Source organism: Hyalella azteca, unplaced genomic scaffold, assembly GCF_000764305.2.
Source record: "Hyalella azteca isolate HAZT.00-mixed unplaced genomic scaffold, Hazt_2.0.2 contig17970, whole genome shotgun sequence".
Classification (NCBI taxonomy): domain Eukaryota; kingdom Metazoa; phylum Arthropoda; class Malacostraca; order Amphipoda; family Hyalellidae; genus Hyalella; species Hyalella azteca.
The window spans coordinates 374,661-393,190 of NW_025947730.1; the positions used below are offsets into that span (position 1 = coordinate 374,661).

Here is an 18,530-nt window from a genome sequence, read left to right on the forward strand (position 1 = left end):
AGATATTTTTGAAATGTGCCTTCATCTTAGATGCAAGTGGCAGGGAAATTGGTAAGATCGGAAAATTCGGCTCATCAGTAGTTGATCGAATCTAGCTCTGCGGATCACAAATGTCGCAGAAATATCCTGATATTTCTGAGACATTTTAAATAATTTTAATTTAATATTCTTCTTCACAGGAGTATTCTAAGCTGTTTATTTTAGAGATTCTCCAAGTATTATTTTATACACTAATTTTTTCGCCTCGTGTACGCGAATCGCTGTACAGTAATTGCAATGTTATTGGTATTGTCTAGTGGAAAACTTGAATTACTGTATCTGTTGTTTACATTGTTTTTATTGAGAGAATTTGTTCTACGAATACGCGAAACTTCTCAGGTTATTTTCATACTTATGTTTACTGATATATTATGTTTTTGTTATCCTGCTTTAAAAAATATCTTGATCTTTCTACAAGTAATAAAAGTTATAATAATGATATTATCAAGTTCATATCGATAGACCTTGCACTACTTAAGTTCTTCTTCTATTAATTCAAATTATTTTCTAAGAATCCTACTCAAGGTTCCGGCAGCAGTTAATACTTTGAATCGGGCCATTTAATCTTGGAAGTTTATACTTTGAATCAGACCTTTAATCTTTCAGTAGTTGGCTGGATTTGATTCGTTGTCTGTCGAAGGATCAATTAAATAGCAAGTCTTTCTGCGTAAAACACTGGTTGTTCGCAAATCATCATAATCACTTGTCACTCTGAGATGAACACAGTAGAGAAAATTACTGTGGCCAAATCTACCTCTCGCAGCTCTCGTTCATATTTGTTCTCTGTTTTTTTTTTCGCAATCATTCCTTTTTCCTTTTATCCCGTAGTGTATTTTGTTGCCTTTATAAATTTTTGTTATTCGTTTTTTAGTTTGTTACTTTACAATCGCTAGCTCGAATCCGAACACACACAACTTTTGTGTGATTTTTTCGATTTATTTGGAGGCAATGTTCGTTTTGGCCCCATTTGTTATTATAGTATGCAGTTGATTGTTTGATGTTCAGGGCCTGTATCCCTAGTACGATGACCAAACTTCTATGTACCTTACCGATGTTTAATACGAAGTCATAACTGATTTATTATCCCGACTAATTATACGTGTTTTCCTTTGCTTACTTCGATGCGATTCAAGTTTCTATATGTTCAGCATATTAATTATTTTTTGTGATTTCTAGTAAAATTTGATTGATTCAGGGTTCACGCAATGTATGATTTTGCTATTATTCATTCTTGTTTCACTTATATGCGGATATTTGTAAGAACATTTCATACTTCCTGATTTTCAATTTCATCGTCCGGAGTTGTAATTCTTCCAAATCTCGAATAAACCCAAACGGAAGAAACTGTTTTTATTTCGATGCTTCATTGTATGTACATAATCTTTCTCACTAGGCTTTTGAAACCTAAATTTCTATCGCTTTGCGATTTATTTCTACTACGTTCTCAGCGTGCTGAAGTTGTCGACATCAGCTAGCCGATGATGAAAATCATTGCTCGCGATTAGAAACAGTGGCCTTATTTTACTTGAAGTATTGATTGCTACATGCATCTACTATCATAACTATGAACCTTTAGAATTATCTACTATGAACATAAAACTGCATCGCATAAATTTTTTCATGTACGTCCATATTCTAGTTCTGTATTAATCGATGATATAGTCGAAAAATTATCGAAGAGTTTTTGAATTTTATTTCAATGTTTAGAAAATGAATTTTTCTCATAAATCGAAGAGTTTTTACCATTTGCGTGAACCTAACTTGCAGCAACAGTCAGTCTGCAGTTACCTAAAAGAACATATGGTTATTACTTTGTTCGACGTGCATAATATCAATATATTGATAGTATCAAAGATATTATCAGCGAAGATGTCAGTATCCTCTTGAAAGCATTTACATGTAGAACCCATCGACTTGCGCTACTGCATTACCATCATGAATGCTAGAAGAACAATTTAAAGTGCACGCTGCTAATATATCTAAATGACCACCACCAAATGATCATCAAGAGATAATATTATGTAGTACATCTAGCGCGAGTTTTATTTAAATCACATTTGGCGGTCGCCGTTTCACCATAACGCGTTTAAAACTGACGGATTACAAGTATCAATAGACGGTATTGCAGACTATAAAGAACAATAAAGACTGTTTTACTTGTCGCCACCGACTTACACTGCAAACATTTTTAGTACGAAAAAGACAGCACAACATTAATCAATTACGAACAACTTATTTCGTTTCCAATTCCGTCGCACGAAAAATAATGAAGAGTTTTTGGAGAATTCAAATTCTTCTATTACCGGAATCGCGCAACAAACAGTTTATTCCAAAAAGTTCCTTAAGCTTTTCTCCATGAACAGCGACATATTATCCGGTTGGTCAGATTAAGATTAACAGAAAATCTATGATGAAAGTATTCAAATCACCAAACTGGTTATATTAAAAAAAATATGAACTTAATGTTAGTGCCAAATCCGTCATTACAATGCGGTAAGCAGATATAACAATAGGTCATTAGGCGCGGAGATTCATTAGATGAAAATGTTGTGGTGTGTCGCAGACGAGAGCTAATCTGGCATCACTTCCACTTCCAGACCGGGAATTAACATTATCCGGCACACCACCTGCGCGGAAACATGTTCTGATGAGCGTGGTTCCCGATTGCGTTTAGCCTCTTGAGGTAAGAACAACAGCAAAAAGACTTCAAAGACTCCAATTGTGAGTAATTCAAGATATTTAACAAATTAATAATATCATGTTTTGATATTAATATGTAACATGATAGTTTTGATAGTAATAATAAAATCAAATGAATAACGGTAAACGTAATGCATTAACTGCGATTCAAGAATATAAGAACTAAATTGAGATCCGGAGGCTCACCTGGAAGCAGATAACGAGAAAAAAGCCGAGAGTGCGATGGCTGTGAGAAGAGCGCCGAGCTCCTTAGGCGACGCTTGCCTCGGCGGCGCCGTTGAAGGCGTCTCTGGGTGACAAAAATTCACTAACTAAATGCTACTCTGCTATATTTTTCGTCTTTGAAAGACGCATATTGTCATTATTATTATGATGTAGCTATGGACGATGGGGAAATGATATGACGCAATTATTATATTCAGTTTTTGAAAGGTGTAGTTCTTCTACAACATACATAGTACAACATAGTAACATGTAGTTCTGCAACAGACATAAATTTAGTTGAGAGTGTTCAAAGACGTGCAACAAGGATAATACCAGGATTAAAGGGCAAGTCTTATGAAGAAAGATTGAAGATTATGAAGCTTCCCAGTCTCCGTTATCGTCGCCTGCGTGGTGACCTCATTGAAGTATACAAGTATACTCATGGCTTGTACAAGGTCCCAGAAGGATTACTAGAATTTGAAACAAGAACCAACACCAGGGGCCACAGCTATAAACTAAAAAAAATTATTTAATGCCGAAGATACTATACTATACTATACTATGCTTGTATACAGTAGTATCAATACTCATGCAAATTCGTTCTGCCCGAGTGCCGGACCAACCGACTTTCACAGAAACTTAAGCTCAAGTTACTTTGAAGATTAAAAACAAAAGTTCACGAGTGATGGTTTTGCTTATTTCAAGCTGGTGTGTCGAGATGAGGCAAGTAAGAACAGCTGCATAGGTGTTAGGCTGATTATTCCTATTGCATGTGGAGGGTTGGCATTGGCTCATGGGCTAATTTAAGAGTCAAATTTTTGGGCTACGGCAGCGCTCCCGTTTAAGTATGACGACCAACTTAAACAGAATGGAAAATATGATCGATTCTTAAAAAGACAAAATATTACCGTTGAGGGACACGTTTCCTTGCAGTGGGCGGCTATGAGGCACCATGTTGTTTCTCTTCTCTATTTCGGCAGCTGGAATGAAGGAGAAGAAAGTAAATGTTTCCCATCCCCCACTCTAAGTTGTCTGTGAAAATATCTCTAAAACTCATATCCTGCCAGAATGGAACGTATAAGCTTTTTCTGCGGTTATTTGCAAATTAGCTTCGAAAGTTTAATGCTTACAACTGCGCTCGGTAGTGAATTTCAGGAGTTCAGGCGGTCGAGACTCCAGGTTCACTTCAGTGTCGGAGTAATCAGTCGGGAAGAAGTTGTCGTCCGATGTGCTACTGCCACTTAAATGATCACTGGCGTATGACCCATCTGGTCGTAAATACCAGATTCAAAATAGGCAAAGTTGTTCAATGTCCGACACAGTGAGGGATGACTTTAGATAGTGTTAAGGTTATGGTAAGCAGAGGATGCACTCTTAAACGTCAGGCAAATAAAAAGCGTGTGCGAACACAGTTCTTCATCACTGCTTTCGTGGAACTTCGGCTGCTCGATATTCAATATATTAACAGTGACGCAGTGTTAGAAAAAAATAAAGATTTAGAAGCTATAAGATAACACGAATTGGCAGTTAAATAATTAATCTTTATATTGTTATGTAAAGGTTAAAACAAATCGAGAACGTCTCACAAAAAAATGTTGAAGGCACATTTAAAGTTGACAAACCTTCTCCAAGCGTATGAAAGATGAAGGGAGAGTCGAGATCAACGTAGCCATACGAGTTGTATGCCCGAATGTTAACTCTGTACAAACTGCCGGGACTCAGGCCAGTTAAATGCTTCACCTGCTCGACCGAGATACATCTCATATCATCAAGGCTAACTGATCATGAACATAGACACTTGGTAATGTTGCAACTCACATGCAACAGACATTCAGTGAGTATCCGCGAAGAAGTTCATAATTAATAGATTCAGATAGACCCTCGAAATAGACATTTTTATCTTTAAACACTGAATTTCGGTATTGCTTTCAGGTCAGTATGAGTGAAATTTCCATTTGTTTATTATATTATAGATAAAATATGAGCATAAATTAGTGTTAAAATCTACTAGTTTGTAGACTCTTCTTATAACCCTCAGGTTGGTAATTGAGTAGATTTGGATGGACGTTAACGATTACCTGTGAATGATATACAGGCATTTGCGTCAAAATTGCTGGGACGGTGTAGTTTCTGGCTGGCGAGGACTCCTCTGAAGCCTGACGAGTCTGCAAAAAAATCAGAGAACTTGAAGTAAGTATGGACACTGGTTAATTGGAATTTATGAATGAAATAAAGATTCGATAAATTTTTTAATACAATCGAAGATGTGGCAGAATATTCTTATTAGAATTATGGTAGATAAAAAGATCTCAAATCTGAAGACACCTTATAGCGAGTGCATCAAGATGATAGAAACTTCGCCCGTTAGGTGGGAATACCAAACAAAAATAGACTCTGCTAAACTGTAAAGACAGTGTAAGTTATCTGTTATCCAAAATTGGTGACCAGTACATTCATTACCCGAAATTCACCCAGCAGATTCATTACCTTCTCTACGCTGACCTCGTAGCGCAGTATTTCGTTATAGCTGTTAACTTGCCACGCCAGGGTATAGGAGTCAGTTAAGTTTGTGTGAGTCTCCGACACAACAAAGAGTGACCAGGGCTCGCCGGTAACGGAAATGTAGGCGCTGTCATTGCCCAACGGATTGCTTGCAATGCAACGATATGTGCCAAGATCTGCTTCACGGAAGCGTGGTATGCTCAGAGTGTTTCTGTAAGTAGACATAAAAATGATACTACAGGAAAATATAGCAATTTATCACGAGGTAATTCTGAAAATTTTTAAGTCTGAAAAAACTTTGTGGAGTAAAGATTTGAAAATTGAGATAAATATAGATACATTTAAAGCTGGTTACGCATCTTAAATTCAAAAAGTGTAGAAATGTAAACCATTGAGAATCAACCCGAAGAAGTACCTGGAAAAAGCAGTGTGTCTGTTCTGGCAGCCAGCTTTCTTGAGTCTCGTAGGGCTCACAGGACTCCAAGTTGGATTATTTTCTGGACTGAAGGTCAAAGACGAGTGGCGATCGTTAGTCCAGAAACCATCAAGCCCGTCACTGGGTATGGGCTCAGATGCTTCAGGATCATAACTTCGGTAGGGATTCTCCGGAGTTTGCATTTTATACCAAGTGACGCTGGGTGGAGGATGGGCATCGCTGTCGCAACACAGCACGGTCGAGACGTCCTTGCCGCTATACACTTTCCGCACTGGAACTTTTACTGAAGGTGCGACTGCACAATTTAAATATAATGAATATAGTCCCCTTATGAGAACATTGATATTGAGTAGCGAATAAACGTTATCATAGCCTGATGGTAAACTTATCATCTTGTCTCAAGTTGTTTTAATCTGCATTTTTGCCAGCAACTCGATCACACATCTAAAAACCTTCACTCACACATGACTCTCATTGTGATGTTTAGAGTCTCGACCTGGCCGATACCGTTGTATGCACTGCAAGAATAAATGCCTGAATCTGAGCGCCGAACGTTGGCAAACGTCAGATTCTCTCTGACACCTAGAGGCTGTGGAGGTAATCTGGAGGTCTTGAAGTTGCTGTCGGTGCATCCACAGTTTTCTTCCGCAGATGTCGAAAATGCCTGTAGGATTCTCTGAAATTTAATTTCTCCATTTATGATGGCGGGATTGCATGTTAATTTGTTGTGCGTTCGAAAAACCTAAAGAGGGCCGACGCATATCAAACGTCAATCAACCGAGCACACTTGACGGAATAACATCATGTCGATAATTTTTTACTTACTTTTGTTCATGTTAGAGGCGTCACTAGTTTTTCAGGAGAGAAAGGAAGGGGTCCCGAGGTCCCAATACAGCACTATTGAATGATATATAATAAATGACTACCTACAAAACAAGTTGTAGATATTTTCACGCCTCATTGATTGAAGTATAAAGTACTTCACCTCGGGAAGAACAATGAACAGCAAGAATACAGTATGAGAATTAAGACATGGTTGCAACGAGAGAGTAATGATTGAAAGTCTAGTGTGGAAAAAGGTCTCGGACTCTATGTTGACAAGGAGCTAAAATTTTCTAAGCATGTTGAAACGCAAGCTAACACATCCAACAAACTTCTTGGATTAATCAGACGCTCATACGAGTTCCTAGATGCAGAAGCGATGAAGCAGTTGTTTGTTGCTGTCGTGCGCCCGAATCTAGAGTTTGGAAACATTGTGTGGTCACCGAGATTTGAAAAGGACAAAAATTTAATAGAGAATGTTCAAAGACGCGCAACAAGGACAATTCCAGGCTGGAAGGGCAAGTCCTATGAAGAAAGATTAAAGATTATGAAGCTTCCAAGCCTCAGTTATCGACGTCTGCGAAAGGAAGGAGTGTGAAAGGAAAGGTTAGTCGACAGCGAGTCTAATTTAGCCCAACATTACTGAAGAAGAACGAATTAAAAATTAAAATCTTCCACGATACAGTAAATCACAATTGGCTAACGTAACGTTTGAAAATTACGTAGCTAGCGTATTCACTCTAATTACAAAGCTTACGTATTTCGTCCATTGAACTAGTGGTCTTGGTATTCCCGATACCGCGCAGCTCAGCTCAACGGAGGTGCCTTCAAATGGCGAGTAGTCCGTGTGCACGTTACCTCTGCCAGTCGCCTCTGCAGAACAGAGAAGCGCTAGATAAATACCACTTGATTTGAAACTTGCAATTCATTTATGTCGAATATAGCACGGAACTAAGCAGGCTTTTTCATCGTTACCGGAAATAAGGGAGTGGGTATGAGGATGTAACGAACCCGACCAACACATTTCAAAATGATGATTTTGGATTGTGAACTTGCGATTCTTCGATGTGTGCCAAAAAAAGAAGAGCCTTAGTCATTCATTTCCAATTTTCGAAGATTTTTAACAGGGTTTTACCTCTAAAATGGTTAAAAATATTCCCAGAAATTACCGTATTCTTTAGTGGTGCGAATGACGGTGAGATTGTGCGAGAGCTGAAGAATTTCCCCATAATTTTGCGCGGTACTCGAGGCGTTGATGTCGTGGTAGCCTTGCGGCATCGTCTGCCCGACGCTGCAGGTGTAGATGCCGGAGTCTGCAGCCACGACGCGATGAAGAACCAACTCCGAGACGCTGGGTACTAGTCTGAAAATACCAAAAAACTGTGCACACGAAAAATGTTGTTCGATCCATTGAAAAAAACTAATAAGAAAATTGTCAATAAAACGAATTCTCTGGTCTTCAATGAAACCTGCTTCAAGGTCTAAAAAATATCTATAGTTGCAAACTTATTTAATAGGTGCATTTGGGTATTTGTTTGAAGCAATTTTTGCAGATGAGATCAGATTACTTATGCAGATGAGATCAGATTAACTAAACCTGCAGTCAATGAACTTTTTTTGTACAATCTTTTTCTTGTAATACAGGAAAAAGTATTTACCAATATTCTGAATTTTTGAAATGGTTCAGCTAGGCAACGTTAGGAGTAGGTAGTTTAAAATATTTGTTAATTTGTACAGAATTATTCTGGCAGCCAGTGTCATCAGAGGGTATAAATGAAAGTTTCTACTGTGATACTTTTAAATTTATTGACTTTACGCAATAAAAGTAATAATAAATTGAACGAGTAAAGCAATAGTTTATTTAAGATGTTAAATAACATCTGCGGTCGTTTTTGGGTTAGAAACCGGTAATAAAAGTCCAGCAGTTCGACTAACCCAAAACATGAAAACTCGTAGTTAAAAGGGAAATAATTTCAACCAAGAACAGACTAGACGAAGCTATGCAGGAGCATATGTTCAGTCTGCTATCGGGCTCGCCAAGCTCCCGCGTATCCAAGTTAGCCGCGTTGCTACGCCGCCATCTTTGTATCACACTGGCGCCTCAGCTTACTCTCTCGTTCCTACACAATTGGACGTTTTGGTAGCAATGGAGAAAGAAAGAACAGAGCAGAAAGGATTAGGCTGTTGTCAAAAACTTCTTCCTTCATGAGAGACCGATATTTAAGAAAATTGTTCGACACTAACGAAGTTGATGCCAACGAAGTGCCGGCAAAGCCGTGATGTGCAGATTTTGTAAGCCTGCCTCCCGTTTAACACGGTGATTTACTAAACTATTTGGTGTTTGGTGGTCAGCCAATACACCTTGCAAGAATTCAAGGCATACAAGACGCTTGAAGCTTACAAACAATTTGTGGATGGGTACAGGCGATGGAGAAACGAAACTTCAACGAATCAAGAAATGCGATGTACTTGGTAGAGTTAGTTTGGTAGTACAACTGGACGAAGATAATGATGCTGATGAATGGAACCTTCTAAGAATGAAAAATGAAATTCATTTTCACCTTTTTGAAGAGGAAAAGGATAGAGTTTTATCAATGCTTACCAGGTAACCAGGTTTCGGACGCCTCATAGTAATACCGATCCCGATATTGGACGCGCTCATGTGACACCTCAGACCACAGAACTGACCAACAACACACCAATTCACCAGAAACCTCGACGTTTTGCAAGACCAATTTATTTTTAAATTGAAAGGCAATGTAAATAACTCGAAACATTTGATGTTATAGAACAAAGCGAATCATTTTGATCAACTGCAACAACACTATCATCGCTGCAGGATAATGGATCATGACAATGTTATCTGATCTGTAAATATTATTACGTTTTATTCTTACTTATGTAGCTTATCTAAAGGCAAGTAACAGATTTTGCCCCTGGAAAATGTATAGTAACGTACGTAATAAATATTCACGGCTGGTAAACTGATATGCGATACGTATATCAGTACGAGCCATAAACTGATACGATATACACGGCATTCACGGCTACTAAACTGAATAAAGGCATTCCATTGTATAGTTTTCTGTTTAAATGGCCGTGAGAACGACTGGTAAATCCTACAACGGTGCAGATAGCGTCCCATCTTCAAGCAAAAACTTGAAAAGAGACGATCGCAGTAGATTCAACACGTAGGCGAAAGCTAGACCCTGCTAGACTTGACTTCATTAGAAGTCAAGTTTCAGCCGTGGTCGAGAGCGGACGCTCGTGTTTTGCGGTCCCAGATTTTCAACTTTTAACTTTAACTGTGCCGTTTTCATCAGTTATGGAAAGATCGGGTTCCAAAGGCCGGATCCCTTGTGAATCAAGTCACAAAAAGTTCAAGAATCGGCAACAGGCCATGGGCCTATTTCTTCAACGCCGACACTTCTATTCTATTCTATTCTATTCTACAAATATGGCGGCCAATCTCACAATGCATCTGGCGATTCGGTGCCGTGACATCATCCTTTCGAGCCGTCAGTTATGGAAAGATCGGGTTCTATAGGCATCCCTTGTGAATCAAGTCACGAAAAGTACAAGAATCGGCAACAGGCCATGGGCCTATTTCTTCAGTGCTGACGCTTCTATTCTATTACAATTCATACGAAACCACTGGATTAAGATATTGAAACAAGCCAAGGAAGGGACAAGAGAGCCGTTGCATGGTCCAACCTGGAAAAAAATGCCGGTGGCTAAGTCTGCGCGTCTAAAGCATGACATCATCGATTGTCTCCTATGTTCTGTAGCAGCGCGACAAAAAGGGTGCTGTTGTTATTTTTCGTGACCTTTTTTTCGAAAACGTTTGATGTTCACTGTCGTTATGTAATCTACAAAGGAGTGTTGATCTCAATTTTTATTATTGTTTACAAAATTGTTTGAATGAACTAATGATAGGCATGTTATTTTCTCATCTGAAACCACATTCTTGACTTTCATCGAGGCTGTTAATAATTGAAGTTACATTATTCTTCAACTTTTTCTTCAGTTGTGATGCTGGAGTTGCAACTTTACAAGCTCGAGAATCGAAGCGGAATAATTTATCACACACATGAAAAATGTTTACCGCTACATTTCTTAGAATAGAAAGATTGAGTATTATAGTTTATTTGGATGAGCTACAACTGAACTACCTTGGATCATCTGTGATTTTAGTAAGCGCCCCCCTCATCATCCCTGATATTAAGTGGTCCTCTTTATGCCAGGCGACGGCGTGATCTCCTGTAAAAATAAATTCCATGTCAATCGCTGCGGCTGTTGACCTTCGCATTCCGTCAATCACATGAGCACTGCACAATAGCAAACGGATGTACGTTTTACCGATATTCATCTATGATACTATCGTTGATATTGATCAACTATTGATAAATGATAAATTGGACGAATGCTTATTCAATATTGTGATTTTTTTTGTATGTTAACTTTATTTCATCAACTTATTAATGACTATATTAGAAAGTTTTTGTAACGATCGATATCTGAAAACAATTTATTTACTGTAACAGAAACGAGAAATGACAAAATTAATGTAATACGCTCAAAGCTTTTTCCACAGTAATTTGGTATTATTTTGCCAAGTCATCCGGTAAATAATATAATCCATACGGACAAATCATGAAATATCCTACATAATTAGTGATTAAATTAAGTACATATTATTTAAGCGCGACTGAAAATTTGAATCGTGTACGCGTTTCACATAACTCACCGAGGTCTTCGAGTGCGCAGTGCAATGTTACGTTGTCGCCTTCCTGCACCAGCAGCGTCTGAGGAAGAGACTCTATCTTGGGGGAAGCTTGTGTGAGAGCTTCCATGCTGGACAGCATCGCTGCAAAACGGTGCTGATTTATATTATTTGTATTGTAATTATTTCTTGCATGAATATTCCTGAATGTATTAAGTGATATTAAAAGAGATTTAGTAACTCAAGTGGAACATGTTCAAACATTGAGAAAATGTTATAGATAATTTCACGAAACTTATTTATTCATGAACAAGGTTGCACTGTTAACGTTATGTAAATGAAAGTGATAATGCATATTGGTCGACTGAAATCAAATTTTTTCGTTTAATTACGAAAGTATTGAAAAGTATTTTAAGAACGAGTCTACGTTGCCAAAATAAACAGTGTTACAGTCCTCATGACTACAATATAATGATAAGCCCATAGAAACACGCCGAATAAAATTGAATTTTTTTATTCAGCATCAAATAATAAAGGGCCTTTTTACCGTAGCCAACGATTATTCTACAGCTCCTACCACAAACCAATAGACCATTTAAAAACGTTTATAATTAAGTGGTAAAATTTAAAATTTTAATTGAGTCATCCATGCGTAAAGTAAGCAAACTTTTAGTTTCATTTTCATTGTTCAGTAATTTCCAGTTTGAATATAGAATAAACTTTAAAACAAAAATTGTTTATCTGATGTTACTGTCGGTACAATGGAAAATAGAAAATAGTCGCGTAACTCTCACACAGGAAAAATAATGGGCGAGGAACCTATAAGTGTAGGTGCACCACTGAGTGAGAAAGTCTATTTTTAGGAGAGAAACTCCCTCTTTAAGAATATTGTTATGTTTAGTTCCATTAGAGCAGTTTCAAGAATAAAAAATCCGGCACAGTGAAATTGCAGTCAAAACTTCAGTGTTGCATCTTTCGTTTCTTTGTATAAAGCTGAGCATTGTTCGTTACTGAATCGTTTAGCATTTACAATGGTAAATACCAAACATCGATCTCCTACAAAGAGTGCTACAAATAGAGTTATAAAAATAATACAGTCTTTTTAGATAAAGTCTCGCATTTCTTTTCTGTTCCGCATTATTGATCAACATGATAGCGCAACTGTAATAACGTGACTTATTTCTTTGAGACTTATTCTATTTCAAGATCCGATCGCAGGCTCCTAATATATAGGATCATTCATCCATGGCGTCTCATTCTAATTCCATTTTTCTAAAAAAACACCTTACTTATTTTTGGCCGAAACCTCTTTAAAATTTTTTTTCAATAGCAAGTTAAAATGTATAATTTAGAATCACTTCACGATATCATCTTTGGATGCACTATAATATTCATTTCAAATATATTAACGGATAGTAAACAGACTTAATTTGGACAAACATCCTCCTCTAGCTGAGGCTTGCATGGCTTTGTTATAATCAACATAGACTTAAAGCACCATACGGCGCACTGAACTAGTGCCAAGTATTCATATGTAGGAAGAAGGTGTCAGGCTTCACAAAGCGCTAAAATGAGATCTTCTCTAAAGCTCGAGTCTCGGATCTACATGAACATTTAGACTTCTTGGGCGATACTCTTAAAGAGGGCAATTAGAAGAGATTAGACGTGCAAGTCGCTTCAGTTTCATCCTAAACTGTTGCACTCAATAAGCGATATTACGTATTATTTTTTGCAAATTTCAGTATTATAATTTGCAAATTTTATTATCAGCGCTGCATTATTCTACGTTGTAAAATTAGGGCTCATGTAGTCTCAAAGAGAATAATTTCTTTTCGTTCAAATTTAACAGAAAATGATGAATTGTGGCCCATTTAAATCTATAGAAGTTTTCCATTTAATTGCATGCCGTAGAGAATGGCATAGAACACGGAATATAATTCAAATATTTGTAGAGTGTATTTTTATTGTGAATCACCGTTGTCTTCTTGAGCCTCAAAATTGAAATAATAAAAATTAATGTATTGCTTACTTTAAAAAAACTTTGGCCCAGTAAAACGATTACGGTGAAAGAGTTATGCTTCATTTAACAATAAACTTTACCTAAAACACGGGTTCTCTTGGCAGGTTTCTATCTTAAAGACGTAACGAATTTCAAAATTCTGGAAACTTGCAAAATATAACAGAAATCTCCCGCAATTATACAAAGGAAAGCAGGCATCAATGCTTCAAGAATTTCCTTGGACACGTGGAAAAATTTCTCATCAATAATTTTTGAAGTTGGTGCAACGACTTATCTGGATTCTAACTTAAAGCACTACAATAAATAAATCTTAATTTTACAAATAAGGACAACCAATCGCATTGTCCGCTCTAGTTGATCCGGAAGATATTGCTGCACCTAGCTGAGCAAACCTTGTTTACATCTCAACGAGGGTGCCTTCCATATCCACGCAACATCGGCCTCAGAAGTTATGGTAAAAGAGCTATCATACGGCAAGAAATTTAACTGCTCAGATACTCAATTTAAACTGAATATTAATTTCCCTTTAGCAGATTTTAATTCTTATGAAGCCATTAACTAGGAGAATGCGTTTATTTTAAAATTTACGAACAATAAGGGCTCGATTTTATAAATTTAATTAAAAATTTTTGCTTATCAGAAAAAGCGCCTGTACTTAGCATTATGGCACCTGATTAAATATTTATATATAATGCAGGCACAACTTCAGATGAATGTCGAAGCTAATATAACAACAAACAATGCTAGCGACCTTAATTCTTTAAGGTCATCCTTTAGTTACCTTAAATGATAGTTTTCCTTAATTTTTGTGTCTTCGTTAAATTTCTTCTGTGTTTTACAATGAGTATATTTTACATGCTGAGCGACGCTGCAATACTACTACAACGTTAATATTTCGTGAACTTTGTCCGGAAATGGACATCTGAGCTAAAATAGCAGCCAAACAATATACACGTGTACGATAACGCAGGTCGGAGCTGCGTGATAGCAGGTTAGCATATGCTGTTTATTTACATAAATCGCCAGAAGGTTCTTCAAAAGAGGTCTATAAATAGTGAAGAGTGATGGACCGCCTCCACTATATCCCTATTAAAAATTTGGAGCATTAAAAGGAGGTCGAACAATTGAATATCATCGAGTGCCAAAACTACAATAATTAACAATCTACATAATTCAACAGTAGAAATGGCATGGCTTTCTGATAGAATTTGAACCAACTCTCTCCTAAGAAATTATGATGATTTATGCTTGTGGGCATAGTATGAACTCGGTCCTTCACATTGACAGGTGCGTAAAAAGGTGCATAATATTTTTTCAAATTTTCTTGTTGCACACAAACGGCCGATTCCTTGTATTCATTATAATTAACGCAGTGGTCTCTCTTGACACCTTGATGGCCTCGTCTACATATATAATATAGTTAAACAAGCATACATCACGGAGATAAGGGACGACTGTACCCGTACGTATGTTACAGTCGCAAGCAATTGTCGGCTTAAGGAGAATTTCTAGGAATTTAAACGTTTTAGATCGTGAGCTATTTACTACTATTTACTCTGAACAAGGGGAAGAGATGCTTGGCTTGTTTAGCTATGGAGGAGGCGGGAGATAAACGCTCAAAATGACCTCATGAGCTTTATTTATAGGATTAAACTTATTATCAAAGGAAGACTACATCTTTTGTGATATTCCCGCACGTGCCCTGTTTAAAAATTTTGAAAAAATACCATAAAAATCCGGCTTCGTTTCTAAAGAAATTTATGATTAGCTATGGCGTGCGTTTTGTTCATGCTCTTCTTTTAAACACGAATTTTCAGTGAAATGAGTTGTATGCAGTATCTTAAAAGTCATTTCTCGTACCTTCTTGAAATTAATGAACACTCAAAACCGATAATTCATAATATTTGTTCGTTTGAAGTACGTATCATAGATCCAATTGATCTTTCGCTGCTCTTCTGAAGAGGATGTCTCGTTTCCAATTGCTAGTTGCTCATCATAAAAAAAAACTCTCAAGTAATGCCAGGTAAACCTGCTTGGCACGATTATATTATGAAATATATCTGTCATACCAAACAGCCAATGCTCAGAGCAGTGTGCCGTGTTTATTTCCTAAGTCAGGTTGTTGAGTTAAATGAAGTCAATCTATCCACATTAGGTGGCTCACTGCGTGCGTGCTGCATAGGCAGGATGCCTGAGGATATATAGTAAGAATGGGTTTAGCGTCGCTCATGCTATAAGATACAAAAGTGTGTCCTCACGAATCGTGAGGTTGCGTGCACCGTTGGATAGTGTTCAATCACTCACAAGTTAAGGTCTGATGGATATGCTATGTCTTCTGGAAGTTATACTTAAAAATAGAGTAGGTGTCTATCACGATGTCACTTTTATCTGACATAAAGAATGCTTATCTAGTCAATTGCTAATGCCTTTCAACACACCTTCGTTTTTTCCCCAGTGCGATCAAAATTAAGTTTTAACATTATTTCCTGAGAAAATTGTTTCTTGCTCGAATGTTACAATTTATATACGATTACGATGCCTCTGATTCCCAAAATCTAACGCACTCAAGCTTGGATTGCTGTGTGTTGAGGCTAATTTAATCGAATTTCACCTTAATGTGCACATTAATATTTCTTGTATTATACTACATAAAAATATGTGCACCATATAATAGCAAACACCATCAACCAAAGCACAGTACCTGGAAAAAGTCTCCTATGGAATGAAAAAATGTCCTTTAACTGTGGTCCCAAAAGTAAAAATTGTGGGGTACTTGAATACCGTAACAAAAAAATATCCGACGAAGTGTGACTTACTCATAACGCAGCGAGCACATATTCTCTGACGTCTAATTGACTATGAAAGCCAAGCAAATTATAGCTGAATTGAGGCTCTTTGGAGTGAGTTCTTAAGGAATTGGGGTGCCTTATGTATAAGAGGTTGGGGCGTCAGCTTCTGTGTTGGTGTGTTGCCTTCTCACGTTCTAACTCGGAGCAACCAAGAGGCTTGAGATCAATGTCGGAGACGCTTAGTACGACTTATGACTTTAAATCTGCGGCGCCATTCACAGCATTGGTTTTATTAAGCTAGACCTTGAAGATTCTTGCTTTTCAACTTTTGAGTTTCTTTGAAGTGTTTTCCTTGAAATCTAAAGGTTTTTGATGAGAAGTGACTAGTGTGGTCTACATAATACTTTATGGTATAGTGCACCATACCATATGGTACCATAACGTATGGTTATGGTACACCATAACGAAAATTTGTGGTTGCATGAAAGGAAATGTTTGAGAAGCTCGTTCAGCATCGGATTGAAAGACATTTTTCAACAAGCAGCCATTTGACGAATGTCTTTCCAATAAATATTATATAAATAAAATGTTTCTCTTTGATCAGTTTCTTCGCTGCTAAATGTTGCTTCTGCAACAATAAATAAATAAAATAAATAAAATCAATAAAATTCATGACGATTGACTACTGATTAGCAGCTACTTCTTGAACCTATAATTATTTCAATCTATGAATAGAATTTTATAATTCACAGGGAAAAATTTCATGCATATGCTACGATAGACAAAATCAGTTCTAAAGGCCAAAACAACGAACCACTTGACACAGAAGTCATGGCGACTTCAACGTTAATGATAGTGTTCATAAATTTATTAATTACATTAATTTGACTGGACCAAATTTCAGAGACTAAAGTTAATAATAAAACTTAGACAAAATAAATGAAGCATAAGTATAATATCAGCGTTGAAGTTGAATGATGACATCAAACAAGAACTTCTCAATGAAAAGTTTCCTGTTTGATCTAGCGCACACCCGTTATACCACCATAGCTAACTCCTTCAATATTAGTTCAAATAATAGTGTTTGCCGCCGGCCCGTTTACACATTGTTTAGTTGACTGTACGTTTTCCTTAATCTCATGACAACTTATGAGACCCTCATTGAAAATTTAGAATTTTTTACTAAATTTTTCAATTTTATTTTCATATTAGAGCTCTCCTCAAACGCATTAAACTCTGCACCAATTTGTGTCGTCTATGATTCCTATTGAACCCGAGATACTCACAACATATCAGCGCAAATAAAAAAATATGTGTCAATAACATTTATTGAAATTGTCGATACTTATACAGTGATTTAAGGCCAAGAGTTAGCGAACTTTTTCACCTGTCGACCCCTGCAATAAATTATTTATCGTTTGTAATATCTTGGTTTTAGACCAAGGGTTGGTGAACTTTTTCACCCGTCGACCCCTGCAATAAATTATTGATCATTCGTTATATTGTGGTTTAAGACTAGAAGTTTGTGAACTTTTTCACACGTCGACCCCTGCAATAAATTATTTATCTTTCGTAATACCGTTTTTAAGACTAGAAGTTGGTGAACTTTTTTACACGTCGACCCCTCCATAAAATGAATATATTTTTACCACCTCTCCATGCAGACACACACATAAGAAGGCTGAAAAATAATCCATGATAAATAATTTTCGGAGATTTAAATAAAAATAAATATTATAAATTATACGAAATTTACGTTGTACCCCTTTCAATATTTGAAGATTGAAAGTCAGTCTTCTCTACTGAGATAAAGAAGTAGTCTTCACTGAAATGAAGCAAAAAGACAATAATAGAATAGGTTCTAGTAGAGGATTTTTTGTTTATAAATATATCAAAACTTATCATGCAAAAATTGCTATGAACTATATTCTTGTAGACAAATTATTTACAATTTTTCTATTATTTTTTTGCCCACCTATGAAGGTGGGCAACTCCATATTATCGATCCCTCTTAAGGGTAGTTTACCATTTTATTAATAAAATACATAATATTATATGTTATTTATTTTTATAAATCATAAAACAGCTAGAGCCTGTTCAAGCAATCAATTTTAATTCCATTCTACTTATAGAAGACCCGTAATTAGACTCACTTACCGACTACAAATAATATGAAGAATTTACGAATCATGATGCGTGGAACTCACTTCGTAACTCAGTTTTCCTCAATAAAATTAATGTATTGATGAGACCATTTCAGTCATTAATTGCTTAGCATTTAATCTCATGTGGGAC

At 36.8% G+C, this 18,530-nt stretch overlaps 1 protein-coding gene across 1 annotated transcript; it reads right to left on the bottom strand.

Moving 5' to 3' along the window:
- Positions 1-837: 837 nt before the first annotated feature.
- LOC108667306 (hemicentin-2) lies at positions 838-18,530 on the bottom strand. The gene is made up of 14 exons (XM_018154322.2): positions 18,393-18,530; positions 11,451-11,570; positions 10,876-10,963; positions 7,873-8,066; positions 7,461-7,576; positions 6,344-6,545; positions 5,861-6,176; positions 5,431-5,656; positions 5,022-5,108; positions 4,566-4,683; positions 4,074-4,211; positions 3,852-3,923; positions 2,926-3,028; positions 838-2,666 (listed from the first exon to the last, which is right to left on the bottom strand). The coding sequence occupies exons 1-14, from the start codon at positions 18,424-18,426 to the stop codon at positions 2,651-2,653; spliced, it is 1,830 nt and encodes a 609-aa protein (XP_018009811.1). The 5' UTR covers positions 18,427-18,530; the 3' UTR covers positions 838-2,650.